Source organism: Neolamprologus brichardi, chromosome 4, assembly GCF_056152115.1.
Source record: "Neolamprologus brichardi isolate AB-2024 chromosome 4, ASM5615211v1, whole genome shotgun sequence".
In the NCBI taxonomy this organism is placed as follows: domain Eukaryota; kingdom Metazoa; phylum Chordata; class Actinopteri; order Cichliformes; family Cichlidae; genus Neolamprologus; species Neolamprologus brichardi.
In genome coordinates, this window is record NC_142107.1 from 5,124,899 (window position 1) to 5,151,428 (window position 26,530).

A 26,530-nucleotide genomic window follows, 5' to 3' on the forward strand; every position below is an offset into this window, starting at 1 on the left:
AAAAGAGCCGCCAGGTGCTAAAAAAGAAACCTTAGACTCAAACGTTAGAACAGGCTTTTCCCTGCAGCACGCCGTGTAATAAATACTCACAAAGAAAACGGCGGCCTTTACAACTTATTTCTAAAAATGTGTAGTTTCATGCATCTGTTAAAACACTCGACTCCAGCTACATGACGTGCAGCTAGAAACACTTCCCGCAAGTCGAGCTGCCCGAGATTCACAGAATTTACAGAAAATGTTACATTTTTGTGATTGATATCGTTATCGGGACGATAGAATTCTTATATCTGGATATGAGATTTTGGTCATATCGCACAGCCCTAGTCATCTGGTGGAAAACTAACTTAACGAGTGTCTCATAGTGAATGGAAAGCATTCCTCTGTACTTACAGCACTACTTTCATTAAGAAAGTTATCAATAGCTCTGTGTGTGCTAGAGGGACACAAACACAGGGAATATTTAACTGACTGATTAATAATATTTACAGAGAAGTTCATGCTGCTGAACTGGCCGATGAAGGGTTTCATCCAGGGATCATCCTGTTTGTTGACTGGTTTGTTCATCTGAAACAGAGTGGACAGTGGGGAGCACTGTTAGGACGGCTTTAAAAACTTCTAAAAAAATAAATAAATAAAACTCCCTCCATTTATTAAATGGCCTCATTTCAAATAGAAAAAAAGTGCAAAGATGAGATAAATGTACCTTAGTAGAGCTTTTATGCTTGTAGTTCCAGGTGACTTGGTCATGGGATCTGCTGTCCTGTTGATTGTTGCTCCACATGCCGATCTCCACTTCCTCTTCCTGGTCCCAGCTATTTCCCATCTCGTCACTACACCAGGTGTCCATGCGCTTGGGACCTGGAGCTATCATGAAGGGAGGGAGAGATGTAGAAACTGATTATCAGCAAGTAAATTCACCTCTTTTCTGCCACACTTTAGTCACACCAGACTGCTTATTATTTACAGATGTTGCAATCAGATGTTTGTAGGGTTTGCTTTGTGCACATACCAGACTTATGCTGACTGCCCCATCCTGACCCAGACTCCCTGCTATCCCTGCTGTCCCTGCCGTCACTCCAACTGTAGTTCTTGTCATTGGGCTTTCCCCAGGCAGACGTCCCGTTGTCCACAGTCACAGGCGGAGCAGCACTAGGCTCCCCCCATGATGAGGATTCCTTCTGTTGGGGGTATGGCTCACCCCAACCTGAAGGAACAAAGGAGATGATCACTATGAGGGTACAGTTTCTGTGGTTTAATCTACTTGATGTACTTAAACACTATTTAACATTTGTACAATTCCAATGTTAGGCCAGTGGGAAAGTGGGCTGCATCACATTAAAGGTGGCGAGACCCAACCTGTTTTCCAAATGTAGAATAATGCTGCAATTCATATAGATTTCCCCCCACTTAGCTGAAACTGGAGACCAGAGCAACACTCCCTGGGGAACCCTATATCCACTCACTTATGTAAGCAGTGTTTTTCTTCCACGCTTGTGGATGTGCAGGTGTCATTGCAGGACATTATACCCTTTGAAATGTAACAGAATGCATGCTCAAGAAAGTAACGTATGAGTTCAAAAGGCTCTTGTTACAGCCGACCACCCAGGCCCGTTACTTTCTCCCTGCACAGGAGACGTTTGGGGAGATGCCAGGGATACCTCCCTGTAAAAATAGGACAGATCATGGGGTGGCCTCTGGCACTGATGTCCTGCATCTGACTTGGCTTGTTCACCACATATGCGCGTATACACACAAGAGGACAGAATGACACAAACAGGTAGATACATATAGCCACAAACGAGCACATCACACAAATACACACAAACTGCCAATCAATAACCCCCAATCTATCACTCCATCCCTGTCCACTTGAGTGCATCAGCTGACTCAAGGACCCAGAGAAAATTTTAACCACAGTGTGTGTTTGCAAGTGTGTATGAATAAGTCTGAGCATCTGTTTTTGTTTGATTACATGTACATTTTGCAACACCATGAAAGTCTAATTTAGCTACATTTATTGATCATTTCCTTTAAGTGACCCAGACTTTTTACTTCACTAGGTAATAACTGAAATTAAGATGAATCAAGGCCCATAAATTAATTTTCTCAATGCAGTAGCTAGGGAGAGGGTCCCACCCTTCCCAGACATCCACTTAGCGCCGCCAGTTAGCTCACTAAACCAGAAACCTTGAATAACCCTAACAGCCCCCTCCTTTTCTCCTCCTCCGGCCCCTTCCACAGAATAGCTCTCCTACTCGTTTTAGTTTTCCCATCTCACATTGGAACCTGTCCTATTTCCAAGTCAGCAGACCATCTCCTGTGCATGGTCTCTCTAACTCTCTTTTCCTGAAACCTATCAAAAGCCTGCGTTTCTACAGCAAGCACAATTGGCGGGTGAAAAAGAAGAGGAGGAGGGGGGAGGGAAGGGGGAAAAAAGGCGAATGAGAGAAGAGAAAAATCGATGCTCTTAGCATTCCAAAGAGATGACTCAACTGGCTTTTCAAAAAGCCTTCAACACAGACAACACTGTAGGGAAAATGGGAGGGAATGACTGTACGTGTTTGGTCTCCAGCCATGCTTCTGTGTAAATTGGTGTATGCCTTTGTATACATTTGTGAGTGCGTGTATTCACACTGGCTTTGCTTGCACTTTCTCAACCCTTTTAGGACTTCATTTCTATCCATCTTAAGGAGAGTCTGGGTTAGCCTTGCTCCTCTTACAGCCTCCATGACGAGGTTTGCACTTCTACCATTTTAAATACTGCCCCAGGCTCCTGACGTAGGTGTTAAATCACATTAATATATTTTTTTAAAAACTCTTCAGCATGCTTTAACAACAATCTGTGCAAGAATCTGCACAACATTTTGATGAGAAGTTTCCACTCTGGCTCAAATAAAGTGGAATATGTGATTAATAATACATGCTGTAACCTGGCAAACCACATTTTTGTGTGAATAGACGACACAATGAAAAAGTGCGAGTCTGTGGTGTACCGATGTTTCCACCTGTTTTAATGTTGTCTGGGCACGTGCATGCATTCTTCTATGCACAGTCCATTCCTGTTTTCACAGTCAGGAATATAAAAGCCACAACCGTGCGTGAGTATTCATACGGTGTGCAAACATTATCCAACCTACCAGAACCGGAGCTTTTGTCCTGGTTAACATGCTGCATTGACGTGTGGGTTGGGTGGGACTGGTGCTGAGGGGAGGGGCCCACAGCTTCCTGGTCTGGTTGACCAGTCCTGTTCCACATGTTGACAGACCCACCGCTGTATTTGCCTAGAAGGGAAAATAAATACAGTTTTATCAGCTGAATTTATTTTTTTATTTATTTTTAAGTTGAAACAAAGCTAAAGTCTCCGTTTCAACTTGTGTCAAAAGTGCAGACTTGAAACTATAAATCAGTTTAAATTGTGCTAAACCAGACTTGCGGCAAATAATTCCCATGGCAACACATGGCATTTGGTTGTTTAGGAAGAAGGGAAAGGTGTGGGAGCGAAAGAGCTATATCGATTTCGAGTGTTGAAATGTGAGATTTGTGACATTTTGAGTGTTTGGAGTGTACAGTTAGTGTGCATGTTCTGTGCTTGGTGTGTAGTCTACTTGTTTGATTTTGTTGTGCGTCAAAACAATGAGGCAACTACTAGATGTCACAGATGCTTGCCAAAAAGCCACCAAAGGCAGATTGAAGATAAGACACACCCTGGAACTGGATGGGAAATGTTTCTTTTGGAGTGGCACAAATAATTTGTGTGGCATGTTTTTTTGACACCTGGTTGTTTTGTAAATAGTTGTACACAACAACAAATGCCTGAGACACTGCCTGCAATTTAATGCAAATAGTTGCATTGAATTTTGTTATTTGCAAAATTTGTACACAAGTTTTTGAAATTTACTGTTTATATTTGAATTTCAAGTCATAAAAACAGATAAACATGCTTGTGGTTATTACAGTAAAAAAACAAAACAAACAAACAACTTACTTGGATTTTGTGTTTTTACTTGAGCTTTTAGGTCCAGGTTAGGATAGTGTCAAAAACAGAAAAACTACAGTTAGATGTGAGGTTTGATGAAAAGACTGATCACAAACAAGGGAAGTAAAACACTTTTAAAAGGTGAAATATAAATCTAACAATCAAAAGTAATCAGTCATCAATTATAGCCTCGAACCCAGCGGGTTGGGCAAACTTGCTGTAAAGTGAGTGTCTACCTGGGTCTCCCCAAGCTGCAGTTCCATCATCGATCTCCATTTTTCGGCGGATGGACTCTGGAGAAGGTTCTTCCCACCCAGTCGACACTTCCTCCTTCTGACCTACTGTGGGCATGGGGCCTCCCAGCCAGCCTGTGATACGAATAAATGAGTGAGTCATCAACCTTTGGTCCTTCCACTGAAAAGTCTTTTCTAAACAGTGTCAAATCTCTTCCAAAGTTAGCATTAGATGCGATAACTACCTGTGGGCTTGTTTTGACCTTGGCTGCCTCTGGACATGTTGGATTCAGGACCTTTTCCCCACTCGTTAGAGGGCTTAGGATTGGGCTCACCCCAGTTCTGGGCTCCAGTGTTGTTCTTCGATGGCTCAGCCCAGCCCTGATTGGTACTCTGAGGTTTGGGTTTGGGGACTGGCTCTCCCCAGGTGGAGCCTGGATTTGGAGTGCTCACGTCTGGAGTATTTGATCCACCGCTCCCCACCCAGGTGTTACTGCTGCTGGTGTTGGTACGGCTCGGCTCGCTCCAACATCCAGAACCAGACCGGTCACTGTCGCTATCCCAACCTACTGAGCCTGCGCTTTTTTGGGGCTCTCCCCAGTGGTTGTTGGAGCTTGGTCTGGTGGTTTCTCCACTGGCACCCCAGGTGTCACTTACATTTGCACTGCTGGAACCCCAGCCCTGCTGTGGTTTGGAGGTATTACTCCAGGTACTGGATCTAAAACAAACAAAAACATGGGTTTACCTAAAGCCTTTAAAAATATGCCAAGCTCTGAAGCTCCCTCGCTCTCCTTCTTGTATATTTATTTAATTTGATCAATTACCTGTCATCTTTGTTAATGTTGTTGCTCCAGGTGTTGCTGCTGCTGTTATTACCCTTGCAGCTGGCTCCATCATCCCAGCTGCTATGCCCAGCTCCTCCGTTCAGTGGGCTTTTGCTGTCCCAGCCAGAAGTTGGTTTCTGCTCTCCCCAGCCAGAACTTCCTGTATCTATGCCTGAGCTGCCTGGCCCACCACCCCAGCCTGCAAATACAGGAAAGATGCATCACTTTCTGTCCTTGTATTATCTAATTTTATTCTTAATAAGATTTTTTTTAAAAAAAACAATTCATGCAAATTACCTCCAGATGTCTGGGAGGGAGCTGCCGGTGTCGTTTTGCCCCAGCCGGAGCTTCCACTACTAAGCTTTCTTTCATCTCCCCTGGTGCCCTGGTTCTGATTGTTATTTGGAGAATTGACATCCCAGGCAGTGTTCTGCCGTATGGGCGTCTGTCCCCATCCAGTGTTGGACAGGACCCTCGGGTCCACTTCAGCCCGGACCAGAAGTGATAGTACTGATGCAGGATTGGGACTTTTTCTGCTCCTTCCCCCCTTTGTCTGGATGCTCTCTCTGTCTGAGCTAGAACGGCCTCCGGAGCTCTCACCGCTTCCCTCGCTTCCCCCAGAGCGACCCCAGCCTCCTGTGACACTCCCCAAGCCATGGCTTCCACTGCCTCCCACTGCTCCTCCCATTCCCATGGCGTCATCCTCCAGGCTTTTCCAGCCATTGTTAGAAGAACTTCCTTTGTGACTTCCAGCATCTGACGGGTTGTTACTAGGCGTTGTGGAAGACGACGATGAGGACAAGGACACACTGCTCCCCCAGGGGCGAGGTATTGCTGCTGGGGGCCCCATCGTCGTTTGGTTTCCATTTCCTGCTGTTTGGCCTGTAGAGCCAAGGATTTGATTTGAGCCAATGCCACAGGACAAGTTGCTCTGAGGCTGGTTTGGGGTGTTGGTGGGCCCCTGGTCCCAGCGTGGGGCCCCAGTGTTATTGTGGTTATTATTACTCTTATAAGCAGCAGTAGAGGGGATTTGGGGGTTCACAGTGTCTGCATTTGGGGGGCCCTTGTCTACAGGGTAGGTAGCTGCGCCCCAAGGCGTACCGAATGCCCCACTGCCCCCCAATTCTCCTTGGGGGTGCTGGGGTGCTGACGAGGGGTTTCCATTGGCCAGCGGACCCCCGGTCCCTCCTCCAATGGAACCCCAAGAACAATCCCCGCTGAGTTGGGGTGAGGCGGTAGAGTTTGGTGGACTAGAGGTCATTGTGGCATTAGTAGTAGTAGTAGTAGTATTCATTGTGATAGTGTTATTTGGTCCATTGGATTCAGTGTTAAGGTTGGTAGGCTTTAGGCCACCATTTCCACTGTTGCTGCTTAATGTACCATTATTCACCTCGGTGTCTTGCATCATACTGCTGTTGTCTGGAGCTGCCATGCCGCCCCAGCCCAGCAAGGGGGCCTGCTGGGGAACCATACCTAGTTTGGAACCTATCCCCTGAGCCTGTAGAGGCCGTTGGCCCTGGGATGCTGGATTTGGGATTGAATTTTGTGGCCAGGCACCATGGTTGGCATTTGGGTTTAAAGTGTTTGGGTTTAACCCTCCATTGATGCAGGGGGTGCTTCCGCCAGTGGGGATCACATTGCTGCCTGAAGGGGTGCCCCATACACTGCCGTTATTGACAAGCTTGTTGTTGTGGTTGCTCATGTTATTGCTGCCAATACTGTTGGACCCAGCCATGGAGTACTGTGAGGGCTCAGACATGTTATTTCCATTATTTGCACTGCTGATGGTTTCCATACCTGCGCCAACCACCTGATGACTGTTGCCATTGCCATCTCCGTTCATTGAAACGTTGACCATCATGGCAGCATTCCCCAAAGAAGAGGTGGGGGAAGAAGTTGCAGATGACGAAGAAGCATTTGCTGACATCATCATCACCGTTGTAGCAGCAAGATTCCTCTCTGAGCCGATTGAGGAACTAGAGTCTGCGTCCATGCATTCTGATGCCGACTCGGGGTCTGATCCTGATCCACAGCCAGAAGAGGAAGAAGAGGATGAGCAAGAAAAAGATGAGGGAGGCCAGACGGAAGAGCTGGTTGAAGAAGGGTTATTGGGGGTGTCGGTGCTTCCGTCTACTAGGGCTTTGCCCCAGTTGCTGTTGCCGTCACTGCTGCAGGGAGAGCCAGACGACCAGGGGGGAGGCTCATACTGCGAATCCAAGCCAGGATGATCCAGACCTGGTGAGAGATTGGAAACAGAAGATATTGTTTGAACATGGAAAAAAAAGTTAAAAACACAACATATGTAACATTTACTAAATTTAAAAAACTGAGGATAGTTAAATCCCTCAAAGTTGCCTATATATATATATATATTATTTATTTTAATTTCCCTCCAAGCTTTAGCTGCCCTACTGTTCTGGATGTGCTCACTGCCAGGGCTGAGCTTGGACACAGCTGCCACCATTTTGTAACCACAGCAGGACCCAAAAGCGTGCCAAAGCAATAAAACTTGGATTCAGTGAGGTGGAGGATGAGCATCAGCAGGAGAGAAGTGATGGAGGGAATAGGGGAGATGGCAACAGAGCGTGAAAAAAGGAAATATGGAGGAAGAAAGAGGGGAGCAGTTGGCAAAGGAAACGGAAGTGGTGGCAACTTCAATTATTCAGACTTTTAAACCCTTTTCTCACCCAAAATATAATAAAAAAATAAAATTAGACCTGGCATGTTTCTAAAATTAGACTGCATAGAAAAATGCTATACAGGTTTCTGTACAAACACCCATTGAGTCTCACATGCGAGTGGAAAAGCAACAGAAAGTAACTTTACTGTGCAAAGAAGTATCAAAGGAAAATTTTATTTAGACAGCCACAACCAGGCTACCACAGATTTTGCTCACATTTTTTTTTTTTGCGATGGCACGAGGCCCACGGCATCGGCTCAACGAGGCACCGTTTTACAATCTGAATCAAAGCTTACAACATTCTTCATTTAAAACAGCAGCTGCCCTTTTCTAGCCATGTTTCTTCACCAGATGCCTGAACCTAACCTGGTAATGTGCGAGTCTCTTTAACCACTTGGTCCCAACTTAAAAGTCTCTCACACATAAAATGGTTGCCAGCTCTCGCTGCTTATCGCATTTGCTTGCCAAGTCTTCTTTTCCACCCTTTGACACCCACTTTCTCTCTCATTCATCTCCCTCTCTGTCTCTCGTATGTTAGAAATAAAATTATCAGCCAAGGTCAAGTCAGACTGAGTCTAACTCATCTGATGACTGCTCAGAGACTAAAGAAGGTACTTGAAGGAGGACTGAATTGCAGAAGACTGAGAGTATCAAAGAAGACCATGTGTAGTCACCTGTTTGATTAGGGGAGTGGCTGACGGAATCCCGAATGGGAGCCATGCCTGGAAACAGAGAGGAAAGACTGTCAAAAAGGCTGAGGGGCAGAAAACAGAGCAGAGAAAATGTTAGAAACAGTCATGGCAAAAAAAGGAAAAAAAGAGAAGAGGCAAGCAAAGAGAAAAGAAAACAAGAGCGTGAAAGTAAGAGCTTAAAGACGAGTGCAGAGGGTTTAGTGGTGAGATGCTGTTTTCTGAATCTAAGTTAGCAGGTAAAGGTGGTTATCCAGCTCAAAGGAATTAAAAACCAATTAAAACTCCCCATTCAGCATCTTAACAAAGATAAGCAATTATTTTATTTTTTTTTAAATAATACTCAGGATGTTTTCCTTTTAGCGCTGGTAACAGAATGACTGCCGACCTCTAAGTAGCAACAAATAATCTTATAACATACATTTTTGTTGGATTATAACCATTTTTTAGAAATGAACCATCATTTGGGATGCAGATGAGGACAGCTGCCACTGTGAATCAATTATAGCCTCATACTAATTTCACAAATCCTCACTTTGGCAGAACAAGAGCTAAGACATCAGGAGCTATGAGCGAGAACATACCTACACGTTAATGTTCAGTGCCATTTAAATATAACAGCATAATCGTTTTCTTGCTTTATTTAAAAGTCAATGTTCTTGTGTGTTAAGCAAGTCACATCTGCTCCCTTTTCCTTCTCTTCACAGGTTACCTATAAGTGCCGCTGGTGGCTGTGACACCTGGCTGGGCAGGAGGGCGTCCCCGGGCTGACTGGAGAACAGGTGACCTCTGGATCCCAGGTCGAAACAGGGGAGGTCAAACGTCAGAGCTCAGAGAGCACAGCCTCAAGGGTCTGAGGTGAAGAGGCAGGGCTTGTCAGAGCGGGCAGCAGGCTGATCAGCCCCCCTTGGCATCGCTGAGGACTGTACGTGTGGGGAGGGGAAAAGGGGGGAGGTTGAGTAGAATAAGGACTCTGTCTTGACTTGGTATGCTCTGGCACTGCAGGAACAGAAAGAGAGAAGAGGAGAGAGAAAAATATGTGAATGCTACAGGATATATCCATTTTAAATCATTTCAAAAAGAGTCAGCAACTGGTAGGGATGGGAACCGATTATCAATATATTGATATGGTAAATTAGTCATTCAGATTTTATATCGATATCTATTTTTGATTGCCATTGGATTCTCATTGGCTCCTTTTTGAGAGTAACCACCATTGCAAAGCAGCAATAAAGAAATTCATGCACGTTAATTGCATGTTGTGGGTCAAATGTTTGTGCATGTTTGTTGAGCTACTCTTTGTTGTGATCAGTGATGGAGTCATTACTCAAAAAAGTAATTTTTACACATATTACACAGAACACTTTTCTTTAAAGTAAAAAGTTTATTTATTTACTCCCAGGCAAAAGCAATTAGTTACACTACTCGTTACATTACTTTCACATTACTCTGTAAAATAACAGAAACAGACCATCTCATATTTACCATTTAACAATATAAACCTGAGGCTCCAACCCCCCACATACACCGACAAAAATCCTTAATGAAGACACATCTCTAAGACCTTTCTCTGGGTTTTTGGCTAGCTTAGTGTTAGCATGCTTGGCAGATGCTTACAAAGAATTAAATTTGTGTTAGCAGCATAATGCGGTCGTTTCTGTCCGGGATGCAGTTTTCCACTCCATTATTTATCTTGTCCTGTTGTGCAATAAAAATAAGTGTCTGTATCTCTAGACTGCATCGCTATTTTCTGGGAACCGGTTTTCTACAAGAGCCTGTTCTCGATTCCCATGCCCACCAACCACTAAACCACAACTTAAGGCACATGATAACTACCAGAAATCCACTGCTCCTACAGTCAAAGCCTCAAGAGGTATCGTTTTGGTCAAGCACAGCTGTAGAGGAAACATGGTGGCTACCACTTTCCCTTGAGCCACTGTATTTACTTAAGGGATTGAATGAAGACTACTTTGTTTGGGTTCTGTGTCACTAACATATGAAGATGGCATTATCCTTTTCCTTTCTCTTGTCGAGAGACTATGGAGCAGGTGGAGTCAGCCAGGTTAGTCAGAAATTCACTACCAACAAGCAGACAAACACACACGCGCACCTTCTCTTGGTGAAGGGCGGGGTAGGGTGAACATCTACAGGGAAGACTAGATTAGGGTTATACAACAAGCTTAAAGCAGCTCTGCACTAGGACACCAAGGCAAGGAAAACCTCTTACCTCGAGCAAAGCAAAAGGACGAGTAAAGGGACAAATACAACACTAGACATTGAGATATGGGGATACAAATAAAGCCAGAAATCAACAAAGGGGAGTGGGACATAGGCAACCTTCATTGAAAAAAGCCCAGTGCATTTGACAGGAATAAGTAAAGTGTGTGTGCGTGTCTCCTGACCTTTTTCTTGGTGCAGGATAGAGTGCGTTAGCTTTCTGTATGCTGCAAGCAGTACACAGGTCTATTTATAAATCTCCAGTTCAAATAGCAACCAGTCTGTTCACAAGCCAACATGATAAAAGAACAAACAAACCCATGTGTGCACACGAGCAAATGCGCTGGCAAAAATGAAGCAATGGAAATACGTTTTTACAATTTAAGTATTCACTGGCAGCTGGGGTGCTTTTTGTGGCGAGAATAACCTCAAATAAGATGCATCCTACAGCAATTCACACCAGGAAAAAGATTCAACCAGACCAGCAACCAGTGTTCTGAGACAACACGCTGACCAGAAACACTTAGAGGCTTAATCCCACCTTTATTAACTCTCAGCTCACTAGTTTAAACTGGGCACACAGCCAGCATCTAGACATACACCCTGCCAGAAGCTGCTTAAGCACCCTCTGGAACCAATCAAAAACACATAAAACAATGATATCATGATTACCAAAACTCTTTCCCTTCTCCTTTCCCAGGAAAGTGACACAAAAATATTTTAAAGAGAGAGCGCTATCCAAAAGAGAGAACAAAGTTAAACAAAACAAGACAGAGCAGAAATACAGAGCCTTTACTGTGGAATAGACCTGCTCCCTCCGGCAGCCACGGCACTCAAAGGGCAAGATCCTTCCAGCAAACTGAGCTGTTTACTTCCCTGAGTCTTGGCTCAACCTTCCTACATGGAAAGACTTCTGTCAACTCCGAAGCATCTGCTTCAAAGCAGGTATGCAGGGAAAACCGCTTATATCCTTATAAGGCAGTGAAATCCAAATTAATGACATTGAACATCACTAACTGAGCTACTAGAACAATATTTTATCTATATATCCATTTATAAATATATTTATATATAAATTACACAACTTTTCATCAGATTATCCACAGTGTTGTTCATGTGTGCCAACATGTGCCTGGCTTTTGGTATCCACACACGCCTACTTATCTGTGTAAGGTATGAAAGCACTTTGCGTTTTTCTGAAATGCACGTCACCATTTTCTTTGAGACAGCTCACACTGTTTTGAAATCAGCTACATTGTTGAGGCGAATAGTTGCAATGACTAATGTTGTATAAATTCTCAAGACAACATAATGTAACCAGATGAATGTATAAAAGATGCCCGAAGCTTCCACGTGTGAAAAGCGGCTCAACCTTTCATTCTTTTTTATGGTCACCAGGGGCCGATGCCAGAAATCAGAAGCACTTCCCGCGAAATGCAACTGTACTTCAGGTCAGCGCAGTTCGCAATGACCGATTGGTGTGGAAATTTACAGCTTAAGGTTGAGAGGGGTGTCCAGATACATCATATATCACAGCGTCGATTTCCTGCTAAAGCATAATTCAGGCATAACTCTACCTATATAAAAACTGTTCTATAGCATTTTTACAGGAAGGAGGATTACCTGGTGTATGTTTGCTAAATTAGCAGGTCAGTGTGCGGATTCACAGTCAGACCCCCCCACCCCTCCCTCCTCTTCGTCATATCCATTTTCAAAAGACAAGGATAGCAACAGTAGAAACTTATCTCCAGGCTTCAAAACACAACTTTAGAAGTTAATGGGTGAGGTCATGGTGGCTACAGCCAATGTTTATACTGTCAAATTTAACAGATGTAACATTAGTAGGCATCTTGGTACCATTCCAACATTTGAGTCTGTTATGTTAATAAAAATAAAAAAAACACCATCATGACAGTGGGTTTAAACTTAGTTGGTTCCAGTTACAAATAAAGACTGGGAGAAACTGGTGAGGCACCTTTACTATTGTGTAATACTTTCTGACTTTACATCTAAAAGATCTGTAGATGAATATAATATATGCACGCCTCTAAATCCAAACCCTTTAATGCCAAGTAATTTTCTAAACTTGCAGTTTTCACTTATTAAAATGGCCTTTTCCCACTGTACCCAGTTTTATTTTTACTGGAAAAAACAAAACGTCAGCATCACCAAGGTGTATAAGCTTTGTTACTGCTGCTGCTCAGAACATCAAGTACAGTTTGTTCCTATTTGCTTCCATCTGAGTAAGGCTTTTGTAGGGGCCCCTGGAGTTGGCATCAACGTAAGTGCTGCTATCACCTTACAGACAGAAAGTTAAGAGGGGAGGAGAGTTTAGGGACAAGATACAGGATTAGAAAGAACTGAATAACACAATGAAAACCTTTTTTTTCTCAACGGTAAGGAGGAGAAAACAAAAGGCAGGAGAAGTGAAATTTGAGAGGCAGAAACCTGTCACTGAGGCTGATGGGCCAGGAATGCAGCTGCAGCTTCTAACATGTATGAGTAACTTCCTCAATTCAGCGGCACATGAATAGAGCACAGTGAACACGTTTGCTGCTTCACAGACAGAGCCAAATTAAACAATGTGAAAGAGACAATGAGGCCTTGAATGGAGAAGATCAGCAAAATCTACCAATTAATGCAAATACATTTAAAACATGAAGGAGAAGGGGATTAAAGCCAAGGGACATCTGAATATTTAAAAGCCTCCTTTTTTTCTTAATTTCTTTTTAAAAAGCAACACATTGTAATGAATCTGATGCTATTCGAAAGTCTTTTGTTTAATCCCAAATCGTTAAACTGCAGATGGGATAGTATAAATCTAAAACTAATAAAATGTTTTCCTGTAACATGTAAAACATTTAACTGGTTGTGAAATTCTGGAAGACCTAAATGTTAAGTCATCGCCAAAGTTCTGCATTTTTCTGACATGTTAGAGACGTTTATTAGCCTGAACGCATAGTTTTTTAGATGACTGCTCTGTGTTTAATTTGACTCTTGAGCGACTGTCAGCTCAACATTTCTTTTAACTAAAGGCCCTCTTCATGTGTCCTGCTGTTGCTATGCAACTGCAAATCTATTTGAAGCATGGTGCTTTGCTGCCAAAAGCGGACACATTTTTTAAACATCATCTGCATCCCAGTAAAGCACAACAGGCCCTCAGAAATAAAAGTTAAGATATTAATAGTTGCACTAAGAGGGTGGCGGGAGAGATACACACAGGTAGATATACATTGCAGGATGGATTCAACTATATAGCTTTGTCTAGTGTTAATAACTTGAGATGCACTAAAGGCTTTAGCACACTTCAATTCTGCCAGTGTATATCATATATCATTAGCTCATTTGATATTTGCTTTTATCAAACATGACAGACTAGCAGCTATCTGAGCTGTGACATCATCTGTGACCTCGCTGATGGGCATGCATCTCTCTCCAGCTGATATTTTGTTTTGGAAGCAACAACCCCTTGAGACTGTGCATCCTCATGTGGGGACATGACATTCTGGGTTTTCTGCATCTTATACATTATTAAGCAATGCTGACCTTCTTGTTTTCTTCTAAAATAAAGCGATTGTCCCACCATACGAGGACATACTTTTAAGTGTCCAACAACTACATACCAAAGCAAAGACTACCTACTTAAAGATATAGTAGTTTATATATTTGCGGTCCAACCAATCACAAATATGCAGTAGAGATGAAAATGCAAGCCAAACAAGTGCTCGGGTCACGAGAGGTTAAGATATGAGCACAAGTCTCTTTCACTCTTTAGAATTAGTATTGCTGAAAAGGGTCGATAGAGATCATTACTCTTAGCTTTGAGTGGTGTTCAGTGTCCCAGGCATGCTCTGCATTATCAGATACAACGAGCTGAGATTTGATTACAGAACGATAATTTCATTCATCTTGTTTAACAGCAGATGTAACATAAACACTACACGGTGCATTATTACAGACTGGAAAATAATTTTCCATTTGAAATCTGTGTTTAGGGATTATTTTCAGGTGAAATCCTCCCAAATTTCTTGGAGCTCAAAACTCTTCTGTTAGGGAAGACCCTGTTGTCGTGGCAACATTCTTCAAAACACTCCCAGTTCCTCTGGGCTTGTCCGAGCAAGATGACGCCAGTGCTGGGAGCACATGCCCTTGTCTCTCAACTCCCAACAGCCCTTGTTAATAAATAGCCTAGAGACCCAGCAAATGCAAGCGAGCGATCTGCATCTTTCCTGCTTCAATTCCCCCATTTGGCGTAAGGTAAGCATGACAGACGTGAGGTGAGGTGAGCATGAGAGGGACTGAGCAAATAAGTGCAGATGTGACTGAGTCGTGTTCGTCCATCTTTTTTTCAAAACAACATGTAGTGTGTGAGATTGCCATGTGCAGCAGGAGTGTGTGCAGAAGCAGATAAGGACAGTCGTCACAATCCACTAGTACTTCAACTTTGGGAGGAGTTTGGAGGGGCACCCACTCTCATCAAGGTCAGACCAACAGCAAACTAAAACAGCTTCAGGTTTTGCATATGACTCAGTCATTTTGTCCATAATTTAGTCATCCAATTGATTTTACTCTAACATATCCACCCACACCCAGGGTTTATCTACACTACAAACAGCATAAAATTAGTCAACAGTGTTTGATTTTCCCTTTCAAGCTCATGTTTGAACCTCGGCAGCGAGGAGACTTTCTTCAGTCTTCTGGAAGCTTGGCATGATTTGCTTTGTCATCTTGTGCCAAGTCGTGTCTCAAAACTAAACTCCTGCAGTGTTCTGAAACTGTAGGATCTTTGTCCATCTGGTGCAACAGCAGCCATTGCAATATACCAAAGAGCAATCATGGGCTTAATCATACCAATTACAATACTGTACTAGCATCTGGTTACATTTTCATGTCGATTATTACACAGGGTTTTTCCAGAGTTAAAATGGGCCTTTGGGAGCCACCAGACATGCAAACACGACTAGTTCATATTTAGTTAATTTAAAAAACTCTGTTAGCCTATATATTTTTCCTGTAATTTTTGGCTGCATTATAAACCAAAATGTATTTAAGCCTCAGTAAATCTGGTTAAAAACATTTAGTCACAGTACTGGTGATTTTTTTTTTGGGGGGGGGAACCAAAAACCACTGTTGTGGGTGGCACAATTTAAAAAAAAAAAAAAAATCTATCTATATATGCAGTAAAAAGCCTGTTATGAGAACTGGAAAGTGCTTAAGGTACGCAGTCAAACCACTAAACACAGGGTTACACACAATTAGCCCAAGCAACATGAGCACATGGCTAATTAGCATAACATTACATAAAGGCACTACCCAAGCTATTTTTCCCCAACCATTACAAAATAGTACAACCTATATTTAGCTTCACAACACACATACACAAAACTATAACACAAGACCTTGTCATTTATATTGTCATTTCAGCGACGTTACACCCCTGATATTTGGTGATTAACCTGGCAAGTCAGGGCCAGTCGTCCTACAGACTCCAGTTACAGCAAGGCAACGTGCTCAAAGTGAGTCCCCCCTCTCTGTGTCATCAACGCATGGCCTTTATTTAGGAACAACAAGTGGCGGCACCTTTACAGAGCATGTCATTACAGAGCTTAAATTCTGAACTAAATACTTTTTGTACTGCATCTACTATACAAAGAAACAGAGGGAACTACATATCCAGGATGGCAGAGGGGAGTGAAAACTAATAGAGAGAGACGCACTGATAAAGTGATAGTCAAGGTCACAGACTGACACTATCAAACTTCCTGCCTACAGTAGCCATGACAGTAGTTTTACTTGTAACAGTAGTAGACCCGTACTAACAGGAGTCAGTGGAAACTAAAAGCAATTCAAATGGAAAACACACCGACGTCACAAGTCAAAGTACACCAGCACTGTCACTGGAGTAAAGCACTACACAGCAAGGACAGAAAAACCTTTAGAACCCAGAGCAGGCAGGGAAATGTGGGGGAAATAAGGCTAAAATTTTATTATTAACTTTGAAACAATTTTAGAAATGAGTGGGTTAATAAGTGGGTTAGATCTTGTCTGAGCTGATATTTGCTTATTTCTATTATCTCCTGACAGGAGACAACCACAACCACACAGAACTGCAGCACTCGGGGTTGTGAAACTATTAAGTTTATGGTGAACCTTTTCTACTATCTGAAGTAGAATTCTGTTGATATGCAATATCAATCATACTACGCATAATTGCATTGGGTGCTTAGGAAAAATTTGCCTATTGAGCACAGAGAGCTTGCTTCTTTTTAATGGTACATTGCTCAATACAGATAAATGTCTCTATGCGAGCTTTCAGAAGAAGCAGGCACTGATAACTCACACATGGGCTCCTAACAGAGAACGTACTTCTGCAATATCAAATCAATACAAATTGGCCTGGCAGTGGCAAACTGCAATACTTTCAGTGGAAGTGTCTCGTAATTTTACAGATATCCTTTATACAAATGAATGATTAAGCAGACTGTAAATAAATTATCAGCTGGTTTTGGTTATTTTTATTTTGAAATCAATTTTTTAAAAAAGGAAAGAATTCCTGACACCATGCCTCACCTTTTGTCCAGTCCTGTACCTTATCCTCCTTCCTTTTCACACTCTCCGTCTCTCTCTCTCTTCCATCCACTGTTCTTCCCTCTGTGGGTGTGTTCCCTGTGGACAACAAAAGACATTGTTTCTCTGTCAATGATTTATTTAACACAAAAAAGGGTTATTTTATTACACAAAAATCTATAATCCCAGGTTCCCAAATGTACAAATAACAAAACTGTCATCCTTAGTTTTATATCACTTCAAAAGGATCATCTAAAAATAGAAACCCTGATGTTGGGACATCTTTTAATTAGTATAGTTTGTGTTGTAGTTTTGTAGTCAGCCTGGTTTCCTGCTCAGCGAGTGTTAAGTTAAGCAGCACTGGCCCTGGTGGGTGTGCCATTTAGGCCGCAGGAGAAAGCTACAGGCTTCAGTCTAATCCAATAATGAGATTAGCGCACAGCACTTACCTCCGCTTTACACAGACGGGCACACACAAACAAGACCGATGCATTGATATACAATATAGTTTGGCACCTCGTTTCCGATTTAATCGCAAATTTTTATAAAAGTGAAATCTGTAAAATAATTTAAAAAGCATTAAATCACCATGTTTACTACAAAAAAAATTGTAGATTTTCAGTTAAAGTATGTCACATTTACAGTGATGCCAAGCCCATTAAGGTATATTTTGTAATGTAATTTTGTGTGTGTGTATATATATATATATATATATATATATGATAGTTCAGTGACTGCTAACCAGCCACCACCACCTTCCAGTCTTGTGTCCCATGGTTGGACGTATTCCAATGCCACGGTCTTACACTGAAGTTGCTGACTGTAGCGTCCTACTGCAAGCCTGGGCCGCTCTAACCAGAAGCTGCAGCAGAAACTGGTACTGCTCTGCTGTAGCTTTCTGAGACTGCAAACCAAACTGTCTACCTTCCCCAGATGCGGTCCAACACGTTGGCGCTGGAGCTTTTCCATACGATGACACACTCATTGGAGATGTGACTGGTTCATTCTCCTTTATTTACTCTTGCCACGTATAGGCTATATGGTGTTATTTAATGTATGAAAGCGTGGGCGCACATGCACCTAGCCGCGCTACTACTGAGACCAATTCTGTGGCAAACACTGCTACTGCTGGGAGCAGAATCTGATCTGTATAACATCTTCATGACATGCACACAGTGTTGAGTGTTTTAGAGGCTGGTGTGGAATTACACTAGTCTGAACGGCATGTATTCATCTTGTACATGACAGAACTTCAAATCCTAAATGTGAGACTTCTCCTGAACTTTTCTTTTTAGCACATTTAAATGAAATCAATTGTCTACTCTAACCTTTTCTAATCAAGTTAACTGACCTAAGGATTTTGAGGGGGGTTGTGTTTGCTCCCATCTTCACCCACAACCCCTTCCTCTCTGCTCCCACACTTCCCCCTCTCCTTCCTTCACTTATTTCTAACCATCAAGTGCTTCAGCAGATGGCTCTAGGTTCAATAACAACAGCAGCAGCGGCGGCGCATGGTGGGGGCCCTCCTGGAGAGCACACATAGACCCTACAGACAGCATCTGTTTATGAATGGGCCAACAATTGCCCATCCCCCCCGACGGCTACAGCTGACAGAGGGAGGAGGCCCGACAAGTCACCAAATCAGAAGAAGAGATAAAGAAGAACAGGCAGTCAGAAGAAGAGGGGGGAAAGAAAAAGGCAAAAAGTTTGAACAAGATGTTTTATTAACATAGCAAAGACAACACAGACTGCATTCAAAGGCTGACACATTACCACAGAAACATTTCCTAAATGTTTTTCATTTTATTTGACCAATAGTGTAGAAACACGAGCCAAGTGAGGATTTAACAAAAAAAGAAAAAACAAACAACTTATTTCTGACTAACTGCAGCATTCTTCAGTTAGATCAGTCTTCCACAACAACTGCTGAGAAAATACCCTAATGTGTCATAAATTGCACCTCTTCCTTACTTCAGCACACTGACCACGTGCTTTCAGTTTCCTTTAATGAGTCTGTTAATGTAAAACTGTAATAAATCAGGACAGCTACAGGAGAACCATCCTCCTGTTGTTTTTGTCATCGGTCCATCTTTATAAAGTTAAGCATATGGAAACTGCAACTGGAATGATTTTAGGTGCTTGAAGAATTTTTTAAACTCTGTTTAATAAAGAAATTACTGGAAGGCTGTGAATAAGCCAGTCCAACTCATTCTGACTTGAAGGACTTCATACGCTATAATAAAACCACAATGTCAGGATTCTTTTGAGTCTGAAAAGATCAACATTTACTTTGTTTTGTCCACAAAATACACTTTAGAGCTATTTTCATTCTGTGCCACAAACAATTTCAGACAGAAAAGGCTCTAATTTTTACTGTAACGTACACGTCAGCCGACTGCTGAAGCAGGACTGCTCTCCCAAAATATCTGACCTCTAAATATGGTCTTTTTTTTGTTTTTTTTTCCCTTCAAGTGGATAAGATAAGTTGGAGAGCTCATTCCATTAATAAGCACACACTTTTCGTTTTTTCCATATTGAGAAAAACAAAGGAAGGAAGCCAAGAGATTAAAAAGTAGCAGTCAGATGAAAAGATGTACAAAACTGCAATAGCTGTAATTCAGTAACTAAAACAGATACCCGTTTTATTTAACTACGGAAATGTACACAAGACAGTGGAAGTGTTTGGTTTTTTTTGGTTTTTACTACATGTCCTTATTCAACTTCCATTTCATGAATTTCTCTGTTAACCATAAGAGGAAGTGCTACATTGAGTTGTTTTCAAAGGATAAAAGCCACTTTTACTCCTGTGAGCTTCACTGTAAAGCACAAATTTTGCTGCCACCCACTTGCCCTCACAGTGAACTCCTTCACGCCTGCTATCAAATAAAGCTGTAACACTAAAAATAATCAAACTATATCTGGGTTTTTGAAGAGGAAGAGATCAAAAATTGGATTTTAGCTTTAGACTACTGCATCCTAATATATGGTAGTCGTCACGCAGTAAAGTTGGAGTAGACAGTATTGAGTGCATGTGAAGCCTTAAAACAGCAGAGATGAATCCGAGCACACACCCACACCTCTGTCCCTTAAGAACAAAAGCCAGAAGGTGGTCGTGTGGCTAATTTACATGGACATCATTTGCATCAATTTGCATTAGTATGTTCTCACAGAGGCTCGACACTGGAGGCTCCCTGCAGGAAAACCATCACTCAATTAGGGAATGAAAATGAGCAAGTCTCCATCACAAACAGGCCAACTGCAGAGGCTTTGTGAGGGGGCCGGTGTGGCACTTCCAGCCGAGCTGATTTAAATCTGTAGTTTTATGCAGTCAAAATGAGGCCGGGTTCATTTCAGGTCACGGTAACTTGAGAGAGAGGAATATGATATTAAATCAAGCTGCTGGTAACGGGAGGGCGAGTTTCAGATTTAAGGGTTGTTTTTCATTGTAATCAGGCAAATATTTAAGTTTAAAATGAGAAAAACTGAATTCTTGCCTTTTTTGGAAATAGGTGAAATCAGTAAAACTGATCATTTCTAACTAATATATTAAGTTAAGGAATTTGGTTAGGAAGTTTTAAAAGCTCAAAGTGAGTCTAAAAATAAAATGAGACCAGCGGTTTTATAAAAACACTGTCTCGTTTCTAATAACCTACAATGCAAGTTATACTAGTGTGACTCAAACTTCACTGATGCAGCTCAACAGCTTGTTTATGTAAAACTGGCTTTGAGTGGCTGCCACCCTGTCTGAGCCTGCACGCGTCAAATTCATGAAATGCTCCGTTTCGGTCCTTTCGCTTCTCATGACCATCTACAGGTGTGGCTTTATTGCTCAGAGGTCCAATGGTCAACTACCTGAGCTTCCACCACTACAGCAACAATGTAGCAATGTTGCAACCTCATGGGACTTCATAGCTCTGCCATATTAAATTCCAAACATGACAGTCTAAACTTGGCCATTTCAGCAGTGACTCATTTTGAGCGCTCCCGCTTTAACACTTCTTAAACCTCTTGTGAAACTCTTTTAGACAACAGTGAAACATATTTATAGAATAACTTGGATAAGGGACCCAGACAGCCAAAAATAAAGAGAAGCGAGACAGCAGATCCAAAGGAAATAACACTACTCACAACCAATTACACATTGTGTTAAGATTACAAATACAAAAAAGGATAAATGCAGTGAGGTGGACTTATAAATATCCCAGACTTGTATGGGATGTCTGTGTATACAAACTCTCTCAGTCGAGTTATGCTCATACATAACTAAGGGGCTCTAAAGTGAAAGTGCTTCACAGTCTTTATTCAGTCTTTCCTTGAGGGATGTAATCCCCACCGGAGCCTCTAAAGTATCAACTGTTCATACTCCTCCTTTTCTTTCTAGAAAGAAAAATCCAACACCAGCTGTAAACTTGAGGCTATTGTTCAGGACATTGAAGCAAAACTGCCTTGACAAACACTCCTCAGTTGTTAAGTTAAAAGTTGACACCATTTTAAAGACGCTTAACAGGATCTTCGGTCCATGTAGATTCATTCAAATGAGCTTATATTTAAGTGGATTAATTATTTCCACTTCCATGCCTTCAGTAGGAGTCACTCCCACATACACAGCTGGAAAATATGCTTCACTGCTGGGAAAATGTGAAACATCATCAACGAGCTTTAGCAACCATCTCCAAACAATCCACCTAACAAAGCTATGAGACCATTGTGGAGGGTGGAGAATTTACAGTGTAAATGTAAAACAAGACGCCCCCAAACAAGACTTCAACCTAAAAAACAGAAAACATGAAGCACGGCCACTGGGACGCATTGATAAACCAGTTGTGGTCCACATCTCTATTGTGTGTCTGCATGTAGACCAGCACAATGAGCTGCACAAACACCTCTCCACACACAAAACATCGGGACTCTGGCTTCTCATTTAGCGATTTTAAAACAGCAAAGCTTACTCAGCACAATGCGGCCTAGACCAACCCAGACCCTCCAATTCAATTCAAACGGAACTGCATGTGCTTGCATAAGCACGAGCTGCCCATCCAGTGTCCCCCTGACCCACCCACCCATGCACAACCCGCTAATATCCCACCACACAGAGGTAGGACCTGTGTCATCCAAAGAGAAGTGCCTAGAAAGCCGACTAACCGTTACCCTTGCATTTGTACATTGAAACGATGCTTTCTAAAAAAAAAAAAAAAAAAGAAAAAAAAAAAGAAGAAAATGGAAAAAAAAATGAAAAAGCTAAAAGCACTTGTGTGATGGTCAGTGAACAGAGAGGCATTTACACTCACTTGCTGTGAATTCTGTTGACATTATACAAGACTTTGGGCCAGCAGTCTGAACAGACAATTAATGTCTGTTTAAATATACAGGTCCTTTATTTAGTGTCAAGAAACATGCAGGGATACACTGCAACCGTGAAAACAGCCCAATTCCCGCAATAAGTACACTTAAGAGGCCACACCTCCTAATCTTGGAATCCAGATGTTTCAGTCTCATTTCAACAGGCACATAAAAATCACGCACCTAGCTAGGGCTGTGCGATATGACCAAAATCTCATATCCCGATATAAAACATCTATCGTCCGATAACGATATAAATCACAAAACATTGAATATTTTCTGTAAATTCTGTGAATCTCGGGTAGGTGAAGTGTTTCCAGCTGGCCGTCGTGTACCTGGAGTCGAGTGTTTTAACCGATGCATGAAACTACTGATACTACTAATATTGCCGTAAACAGTTTATTTTGCGACACCACGAAACAAACGACAGCGTAAAATGAAACGATAGACGTTTTTATATCATCATCCGATATATATCGTTATACAGGGTAAAACTTTAAAGCTGCCACCAAATCTAGTTTTTAGATTATGTTTTGAGGGATTTTTTTTGGCATTTTGTGTGTACATCTAATGGCAAAGGTAGACTAATAGGATACATTAGCTATGGCTGTAGCATTTGTAATCTGGTGCTTGGGCCTAGCACAACTGGTTCAGTTTTGCACCTTTGATCCAGGAGGACGATATTTCGTCCCACTGTATATTGTTGAGTTGGCTATAAAACTATATTTGACTTGCACCGATGTCATGTCTCATTTTCCCTAAAAAGAGGTTTTGGATAGTAAGGCACTGATTATGGTTCCCATTTGCAAGTTCACACTGACTGATGTCAATTTTGTCATCAGACGGCGACTATGAGGGTCTGTGAGTATGCCTGAAGATTTTTATTACTACTATTATTTTTATTTTTTTTTATTTTTTTTAAACAGACCACATAGAGTTGTCCTTGAAGTATACATGACAATACAGCAACTGCACATGCACCCAGACAGTGGACTTTAACTAACATGACAGAGAAGACCACTCAAATGTTGTCTCTCATTGTTGTCGGGGAGAAGGCATAAGTTTACACTGTGTCTGTTTTCAGTTATTTTACTGCTAATTTACAGATTTTGGTAAGATGAGGTTTTCAGGGAAAAAAAAAAGAAAAAAGAAATATTTCTTGCTTTCAAATTTCACCACTTCGCCTGCTATACCAGTGCTGGTGTGAAGATTTCGCCTGAGTGGTGACACCTACAGTTCAGCAAAATACTGCTGCAGGTAGTCACCCCATCTACATTGGTGTAAAAGGTACGGCGCTGTGGCAATGTCGCAGTTTGTGTGCAAATGCGACCAACACAACGACCATAAATGGGCATTTCTACTTCAGCTTCTTTCATGAGTTAACCTTGAGCACTCCACGTGTTTAATGGGCAAATAAATGGCAGACCTGAACAGGATCAAAAATTCTCCTGTTAAGCTTTTGAACTGTCCTCATTTTCAGGCACTGTTTTGAGACACCCATTAATGTGTTTATATAGGGTATAAACGGTATTACACACAACATAAAACCATTCAACAGCACCATAAACTGAGAAAACACATTCAAAGAACACCCATTTATTTTCCATGCTTTCAAAATCCAAAGATCTTTATGATGTAGTTTTTATTGCAGGGCTATTATAATATACTTTACTGCAATTGAATATGAAATGTGTGTCTAAAGGTGCCACACTGACCTGTTAAGATGCTTCAGTTTCTTTGGTGGCAACAGCTTCCAATTCCGAATCTATGAAAGAGAGAGGAGAGATAAGAAAAGCCTAATCACTTGCACGCCATAGCCATAAAATAAACCCCCCAGCGACTGATAAAATCTAACCTGGATGTGTGTGCTGTGTTTGTGTTACAATTTGTTTATTATCAGTAAAGCAACAGCTTTAAAAGACAACATTAGGACGCTACCACAACAGGTCTGCGTCAGCCCTGAAAATGCAAACATTATTCAATTAAAGCCACAAACTTCAAACGACTATTTGGCACTAATCATATGAAAAGCATTTCAACTAGCTGATGTGGAAATGCAGGTCGAGCTGCATAACAAGGCGATGCATGGCCAGCCCCCCTCCCTCCGCCGCTCCACGAAGCTGGGGCCCCACTGGAGAACGTGTGAAAAAAGACAAACACACAAATTGTGTGTGGGTGTGCGCGCGCCTGTAGGTCAAAGTTGCACCTCGGGTCCTGATCGGCCATTATCTCAGCTGTTGCCCGACTTGCAGCTTAACCAACATGGCTTCTCTCGAGCCTGGTATTTTTCCAGTGCAACTCAAAACAACATCCCCGGCAGGGCATCAGATCACAGTCGATTCAGTTAAATCATAAAATGCTACTGTGCTGTTTGCAGTCTCGTTGTCGCAGTTGTAAAGCAAGGGGAATACGCCTGCAAAAACCAGCAGAGCTCAGGTCTACACTGGATTAGCTAACCAGCTGCTTTTGTCTGTCCACCGACAGAGGGGGTTAAAGGTTCCGATTGTAGCACAACTTTGCAGGTTTACCATTCCCCCCCACAATGTCAAATCAAAATTATTTATAACCACCTAGTTTCGGTTAATTTAGGTCACGGAGAAACCTGTGCAGAATATGCAAGTTCCTAAAATGTAAAACAACCCGTCCCGGTTACCGACGAGTAACCTGCGTCGTCAGATTAGCTCAGGTGCTAAAGCTAACGCTACGAAGCGGCTAGTTAACTTACACGGTCGTATTTCAGATGTAGCAATTATGGAAAAGCTTTTGTAAGAAACGGAAATTGTCCAGAAGCAATACCATAGAACCAAATGCTTACGCACAGCTGGCAAACTAGGGTTAATAAGTGCTACTAGTAGTTAGCGTTAGCACAAGGTTAAGCCGCCTACAAAGGCAAATTTTTGCCTGAAAGATTCTACGAAATGTTTTAGCCATCTACAGGCAAACATCAGCATTTATTTTTTTCCGTCGACGTTTTTACAAATTCAGCAAAATCGAGTCCCAAACGCCAGGAGTTAGAAAAGCTACCCCAGCTTAATCATTGCTAACTAAACAACAGCGTTTGCTCAACTTATCTCCACCAGCCGCCGTCGCTCTCCTAACTACCTACGCTAGCTCGACACAAACAAACGGTCGTCTGAGCACGAAAACAGCACAAAAACATCCGTACCTCATTGAAGTATAAAGTGCAACAGAGTGGAAAGGAAAGCCGACTGTAAGGCTAAAGAAATTCAACGCGTTTGCAGCATCTACGAGGGGAGGCATTCATCCTGCGTGATCGCCATTTTCTTCACTCGCCGCTGGCTGGCTAACCTTCTTTCGCTCGGCTCTCTGGTTTCCCCGTCGCTCTCTCACTCGCGCTCTCTCACTCGCGCTCTCTCTCTCTCTCTCTCTCTCTCTCTGCACACACACATCTCACCGTGTGTGTATGTGTGTGTTTGGAGGAGGGGCAGGAAACCCATTCACCACTTCCTCTGACTGAGAAGCCAAAACACAGTCAGATTGAGCTGATACAAAAAGAAACTCCGGTGTAAAAAGTATGCAAATGGTAACCAGGCCACGATAAGCGATGAATTCCCCGCAAATAAAACATCCAGCGAGAAATCTAGGCACACGCACCACAGATGCAAAGTGTAAAGTGTAGGATTTGTTTTGCTTGATTGATTAATTTATTCTAAATTTAGGAGTCATGGAGATATACATGTGATTATAAAGACACCAACTATTGAAGGTTATCCAGACAGGGAACAAAAAAAAGAAGAAGAAAAAAATCAAAGTTTAGCAGTAAAATTTTGAAACTATACGGAAGGCACAACAGATTCCTGGCTACTACTTGCTTGCATTTCGTGACATTTAATAGTTTAAATGCTACTTTTGAAAGGTTCAAATTATGTTTTAAAGATTTTGAGGAAGATTTCTGACACCTTTGCTTGTTTTTGCCCCCAAAGTTATCAAGTTATTTCTTTGTTAATTTCTCACACTGACCCTTAATTTCTTTTAGTAGATAA

The 26,530-nt window shown here is 42.1% G+C and overlaps 1 protein-coding gene across 5 annotated transcripts in view; it reads right to left on the reverse strand.

Moving 5' to 3' along the window:
* Window positions 1-25,859, reverse strand: part of tnrc6a (trinucleotide repeat containing adaptor 6A) — a 37,139-nt gene extending 11,280 nt beyond the window's left edge. The window contains exons 1-14 of one of the 5 annotated variants that reach the window (XM_006798037.3): window positions 25,693-25,859; window positions 24,242-24,291; window positions 17,190-17,285; window positions 9,115-9,401; window positions 8,388-8,435; window positions 5,331-7,268; window positions 5,034-5,232; window positions 4,455-4,927; window positions 4,213-4,344; window positions 3,986-4,009; window positions 3,138-3,281; window positions 1,010-1,204; window positions 704-864; window positions 487-564 (exon numbers count right to left, since the gene is read on the reverse strand). In XM_006798037.3, coding sequence (XP_006798100.2) covers window positions 487-564; window positions 704-864; window positions 1,010-1,204; window positions 3,138-3,281; window positions 3,986-4,009; window positions 4,213-4,344; window positions 4,455-4,927; window positions 5,034-5,232; window positions 5,331-7,268; window positions 8,388-8,433 — 3,390 coding nt within the window. In that variant the 5' untranslated portion in view covers window positions 8,434-8,435; window positions 9,115-9,401; window positions 17,190-17,285; window positions 24,242-24,291; window positions 25,693-25,859. Of the gene's footprint in view, window positions 1-486; window positions 565-703; window positions 865-1,009; window positions 1,205-3,137; window positions 3,282-3,985; window positions 4,010-4,212; window positions 4,345-4,454; window positions 4,928-5,033; window positions 5,233-5,330; window positions 7,269-8,387; window positions 8,436-9,114; window positions 9,402-11,291; window positions 11,395-11,415; window positions 11,513-17,189; window positions 17,286-24,241; window positions 24,292-25,692 lie in introns of those variants that run through there. The other 4 variants (XM_006798038.3, XM_035910829.2, XM_035910827.2 and 1 more) reach the window with 4 other exon arrangements.
* Window positions 25,860-26,530: the final 671 nt, after the last annotated feature.